The sequence below is a fragment of the Gavialis gangeticus genome, unplaced genomic scaffold (assembly GCF_001723915.1).
Source record: "Gavialis gangeticus isolate Ggan-Ray unplaced genomic scaffold, GavGan_comp1, whole genome shotgun sequence".
Lineage (NCBI taxonomy): Eukaryota > Metazoa > Chordata > Crocodylia > Gavialidae > Gavialis > Gavialis gangeticus.
Window position 1 is genome coordinate 68,057,158 of NW_017729030.1, and position 6,319 is coordinate 68,063,476.

The 6,319-nt window shown below is 47.3% G+C and overlaps 1 protein-coding gene across 1 annotated transcript in view; it reads right to left on the reverse strand.

Moving 5' to 3' along the window:
* PPEF2 (protein phosphatase with EF-hand domain 2) overlaps positions 1-6,319 on the reverse strand; it is a 79,117-nt gene that overhangs the window by 55,757 nt on the left and 17,041 nt on the right. The window contains exon 3 of the mRNA XM_019522321.1: positions 3,100-3,129. Within this exon, the coding sequence (XP_019377866.1) occupies positions 3,100-3,129 (30 nt within the window). The remainder of the gene's footprint in view (positions 1-3,099; positions 3,130-6,319) is intronic.

A 6,319-nucleotide genomic window follows, 5' to 3' on the forward strand; every position in this document is an offset into this window, starting at 1 on the left:
AATGGTCACAAGCTAGCAGAGGGTAGGTTTAGGTTAGACATCAGGAGGCGCTGTTTCACGGTCAGGGCGGCTAGGGTCTGGAACCAACTTCCAAGGGAGGTGGTGCAGGCTCCTACCCTGGGGGTTTTTAAGAAGAGGTTAGATGAACACCTTGCTGGGGTCGTTTGACTCCAGTACTCTTTCCCGCCATGGCAGGGGGTCAGACTAGATGATCTTCTCAGGTCCCTTCCGACCCTAGAAACTATGAAACTATACCAGAAAGAACACATACATCAGCAAGAATACTGCTTGACCTTTACCTGAAAGGGACAGGCCCAGGAGTTTATGAAATGTTATTTAGAAAACTTAGGACAGATACTCTTTATGGTACTCCGGTGCCTACAGCCATCCACTGAGCTATATCCTTTATATGCAGCCTCTACAATGACAGCTCATGCCCAGAAGTGCTTCCATTTTAACCAGGCAGAAAGAAAAAGAAATTATTTTCATCCCTGTATTTCAGCCAGGAACTAAGAGAGAGCAGTGGTGACTTGCCCCAAGTCACAAAGATAGTCGTTGGCAGACAGAAATTGGATCTCCTGGGTCTCAGCCCAGGACATTGTGCTTCTTTGAGGAGAGATTTGTGGTTCCTGTGGCTGTGCAATATTCTCCCTAGGGAAGACTTATTTGTAGCACTCGAATACCCCTGCCCTTTTCTCCCTCAAGTCTTTAGTACAACGGGCCAGATAGTCCATTGCCTTCCTCTTTGTGTAGTCATTGGGACTGGTGCACAGAGCAAACTGTTCTGTGGAAGAGGTTTATACTCACTTTGCTCCTATGTAAATGGTACAGAGAAGTGGAAAATTAGGCCAAGTATCCCAGCGTGCATGCACATGCACACACACACAGAGTTTTATTTAAAACTAAAAACAGGAACTATGAAGATGTCTACAAAGCAGAAGTGAATCTCATGACCTTCTCTTTATTCTTCCCATGCCTCAGAGTCTTAAATCTTTTCTGTCCCGATAACTGATCTGTGTGTATTTCCCTATTTAGGGGAGTTTCCAACAGCAGAAGACTGACAGTAAGCACTTCTAGGCCCCACCAAACAAGCAAGCTAGCAAAACACATAACTGTATTCACCCAAATCCAAGACGACTTTGAATTTAAGATGATCCCCCAGTAATTAGATTCCATACATGGAAAATGTATAAACCTGTTATAATATTCCATGTACAGAATTTTATTAGTGGAGGATTGCCTTAAGTTCATTCTCCCCCTGCTATAGTGGTGAAGGCAGTGGCAGGAGGGGCAGGTGGTGAAGGGGGCAAACAGCTTGGGGCAAGTGGCCTGACTCCTGCCCCTTGCCCCCTCCCCACTTGTTTCCCCCCTGCAATCTGCCACCTGTCCCCCCTCTGCTAATGCCCTAGCTGCCTCTGTCCATCCCCCACCCCGCCCCATGCCACTTACTGTTCAGCATAGCTTAGCCCCATTCCAGTCCAGGGCACAGAGCACAGGGTAGCTCTGGCCCCAGCCTGGCCACACAGCAGTGGATGCAGTCTTGGCAGCTCCAGTATCTCTGGACACTGGAGTTGCTGCCACCACCACTGCAGTTGCATGGCTAGGCCAAGGCTGGAACTACTCTGTGCTCTGTGTCCTGGGCTGGAATGGACCAGGAGGCATGACAGATCGGTAAGCAGGAGGCAGGGAGGAGGGGAAAGCAGAGGTGGGGGCAAGAGAGGGAAGCAGCTGCTGCGGCTACAAGTCCAACCCTGATCCTAGGTCAGGGCTAGAGTCTTACTTGCAGCAGCCACTAGCCCCACTGCCTTTTTCCCTACACTGAATGTTCAATGGGGAAAAAAAAACTTTGCCTTGGTTTTGAGTGCCAAATATAGTAGATTAGATCCTCAGCTGGCATAAATCAGTACTTCTACAATATTTTACACCAGCTGAAGATTTGGCCCCATGATTCATTTGCCTCATAAAATCTAGCCGTGACATAAATAACATGTCATAAATAACCAGGCCATCGTGCCAGATAAAAAAAAAATATTAGAAAGGAACCAGACTAAATTAGTCAACTGGAAACCCTTGCCTATGATTAAATTGTCCACTATGCAAATGAGCAAGTATTATTAATTGCACTATATAGCTAGAACCATTGAGGAGAGACCCAAGTTCAGCGTGAATCAGTGGTACAGATGGGCCTAGAATCAAGCAGGAATCTCCTGACTCCATTGAAGCTAATGGAAATTTTAATATGTATATTAGTGGGATCAGGATTTCACCCAATGAATACTAATTATCCAGGTTCAACTAGAGGCCCTTAACCATGATTCATCCCTAAAAGGACAGATTCTACCTATGGTCTACACTGATACAAAGGAAACTGCTGACATAATCCAGACTAAAATATTTCATGTGTTTATCTTAAATTGAATGTCTGGACTGAAATTTAAGTAGTCTCTCTATTTGAAACACATTCTTTCGTTCCTCTTTCTCTAAAGTCAGCAAACTCCGGCCCCCCCACCAGCCCTCAGAAAGTCATGAATTACCAGCCAACAGCATCTAAAAGCAAATCTTAAGTACTTAAAAATATAGAAAAAAAGTTCATGGAACATTTGTTAATAAGTACATAGTGGGCACATCTACACATGCACATTTACTGCACAGTAACAGAAATTACTGCACAGTAACCGAAAATTACTGCACAGTAAGGGCACACATCTACATGTGCATGCCCATACAGTACAGTAAATCTGGTGACTTAGGCCAACCTGGGCATAAATTTGATACTTGCCTCATGCAGGTATAAAATTTACACCTGATTATTTACTGTGCAGTAATGCATATGTAGACGCCTTACTGGGCAATAACACTGTGTGGACTGACTTGGGACTAAAGTTAGTCCCAAGTCAGTCCACACACAGCATTACTGTGCTTTAACAGCTGCACATGTAGATGCTGGCCTAAAAAATGCTTATTGTGCAGTAAATTTAATGCAATGTAAATGCACGTATAGATGTGCCCAGCGAGTATCATTACTTGTTTCTACTGGAACACTGTTTTTACATGTGGCTTTTTCAGTCATATAATTGTGTTGTAGTCTAACTGCCGTACCTGGGTGAGTTGCATCTGGTAGCGTCCGCCCTGTTTAAAAACAAAGAGAAAAAAGTTAAAAGATTTACCTTAGCAGTAAACGGAATAGCAGATACCACATACAAACAACCTTTCATTACTGGCCCAAACAGAACCATTCACAAACTCAGATAAGCTAATTTATGTAGAAGATAACATAATAAACCCCAAATCAGCAGTGAATACTATAGCCCTTTAAAAAAAAAAAAAAGATTAATAACCAAATCAGTCACCTGACACACATCTTTAAGATTTTCCCTTAATTAATGTTCCTGGAAGAATACCAACATGCCTAACTATCCTGGAGATGGGTATAGAAAAAATACAAGTGGGTAGCTAGAGAGATGATTTTAATGCTGTTTTAAAGAAAGAAAGAAAGGCTGCTTTCAGATCTGTGTACAACATTCAACGAGGTCAATCAACAAGTCATGCCATCAGAAGATCAATTGTTCTGAGCAGTGAAGTAAAGGTATGTGAATGTAAAGGTATTTTAGAAGGCATCCTTCTAAATTTCTAAACTGATACATAAGCATTGTAGAGTTTTTCCCATCCTGAGGTAACATTAAGGTTACATAAATAAGCATTCAGAAGGCAAGTAGTGACAACATTTGTACTCTTTATACATACCTGCGTCTATCTTTTGTGCACACATTTTGCAAGGCAGACTTCAGTGATATGATTACTAATCTGTAAAGAACTCTAGCTGACCAGATCCATAGCTGGTATAAATCAGCATAGCTCCCTTGCCTCAATAATACCAATTTACTTGACGATTCCTTGAAGATCTGGCCCTCTTGTTCATTTATAATAGCATCAGAGTTGGAGATTTCATGCTATTGCTAGAAAGAAGTGGTGGATTTGGGTTTTCTAGCAACACTTTCCTCATCTCAGAAACTCAGAGGCTAGAAGAGGAACATAAACATATTTCAAGGCTCCCCTCAAAGTTTCCTCTGTGTTGTTCCATCAGAGAAGTAGAATTTGCCTCACTGGGAAACAGGCAGGGATTTCAGCCCTCATGGATTCCCTGACATGCATGCAGTCTTGCACTTCTCTCTTGGGCTCTCTCTCTTCCTTAGTTTCCTGGCTCAGAGGCATACTACAGGGTCTCTGCAGCTTGCATCCTCCACCAGAAGCAGCCCCAGACTCTTCCACAGAGAGCAGGGATGCTGACTGTCATGCTAAATTCTGTTTTGGATTCCTCATTGGATTGGTGAAAGTGACGCATATCAACTGGACCCTGCTCTACCTGTCCCCTTCACCTGCAGATACCCAGCTTTGAAAAAGGGCACCTGAAATGTCTGGGAAATATAAATAACAAAGATGCTGAAGGAATCCAGGTGGATTCTGTGCACATAGGACAATTTGGACCAAATACCACTTCCAGTGTTCAGTTTTACATCCATAGCTTTAGACCAGGGGCGGGCGATTATTTTGGCTGGAAGGCTGCTTACCGAGTGTTGGCAAGCTGTTGAGGGCTGCATGGGTAGCCCTGCCCCTTGATAGATGCCCTGCCCCCTGGTCACCATCTTGTGACTGGAAGTCCCGCTCCCTAACCCCCAGCCTTTGCCACCAGAAGTCCCTCCCCTTGCCCCCAGAAGTACTCCTTTCAGCAAGGGGTTTTACCATCTCAGAACCAGAAAAATACCAATAATATTCTAAAAAGCAAACACCTACAACATTCATTTGTTTGATTTCAAAAATGTTTTTGGCCTGATTTACATGTGTTTGTGTAGTGGTGATTGCACAATTGCTTAAAATGAAGTCTTACGCTTGTATATTGTAGGGGGAGGGGGTGGGGGGCATGGCAGGTGGGTATAAGTTTGTGGGTATGTGTGGGGATGGGTATGTGGAGGAGGGGGTGGGTGTGTCTCGGAGTTTTTCGGGGGGTGGATAGGTGTGGGGGTGTGGGTGAGGGAGCATGTGGGTATGTGTTTGGATATGTGGGGTGTGGGTGGGTATGGGGTTTGTGGGGGCTGTATGTGGGCTGTGTGAGGGGGTATGGGTGTGGGTGTCTGTGTGCATGGCTATGTGAGGCAGGGTGTGGGTGTATGTGTATGGTGGGGTGTATGTGTGGGACTCGTCCTATGAACACATACACACACACACACACACACACACACACACACTGTCCCTCCCTCCCTCATTGCATTCACACACACTCTGTCCTTCCTTCACTGCACCACACACATACACACACACTGTCCCTCACTGCACACACACACGCACACACTCTCTGTCCCTCCTCACTGCACACACACATACTCTGTCCCTCCCTCACTGCTCTCTCTCTCTCCCCCTTCCTCCCTTCCTCATTGCATGGTTGCATGCACACAAACACCCCCTACCCCCTCCAGTTCCTGGCCCTGGGCTACAGGTACAGGCCTGTGCTCCAGCGGTCCAGCAATGCACCTGGGACCCATGTGGTGCAGGAGCGGCCGGTGGGAGGGCAGGGAAGCCGTGAAAGCAGCAGCAGGTGGGGGTGAATGGCAGTGCGCAGGCATGTGGGAGTGCAGTGATAGCTGGGTGGGAGTGCAGGGCTTGTGTTGATGTCCCAGGGCCAGCGCTAGTGGGGCCCAGAGCAGGGCAGCAGGGGCATGGGGCCCGGGCCAGCAGGGGCTCTATGGAGCTGGGTTAGCTCCCCACTCTCCCTGCTAGTGCAGCCCAGCCTGACTCCATAGAGCCCCTGCCAGACCAGCCCCATGCTCCTGCCGGCCCTGTGCTCCAACCCAGCTGTTGCTGCCCTCTCACACACCTGTGCACTGCCACTCCCCACCACCTGCCCCTGCTTTCACTGCTTCTCCTGCCCAACCGCTGGCCAACCACTGGCTGCTTCGGCACCACATGGTTCCCAGCTGCATGGTCAGACTGCAGGACTCAGCAGGAGCCAGCTCAGCCCAGTCAGGCCCTGAGGACTGGGTTGATCACCTGCGGTCCTCACTTACCTCCCCTCTCCCCCTTTATTTGAATTTCTCTCTTGGGCAGAGGGAGGCAGGTAACAGCCAAACGGTCCCAGGCCAGAAGTCTCTGGCTTCCGGTTGGGAGGAGTAGGAGCAGGAGGTGGGGGGCTGGTGGGACAGAGTGTGTGTGCGTTGTGCAGTGAGGGAGGAGCAGAGTGTGGGCGAGTGCAATGAGGGAGGGAGGGAGGAACAGAGTGAGTGAGTGAGTGAGTGAGTGAGTGAGTGAGTGAGTGAGTGAGTGAGTG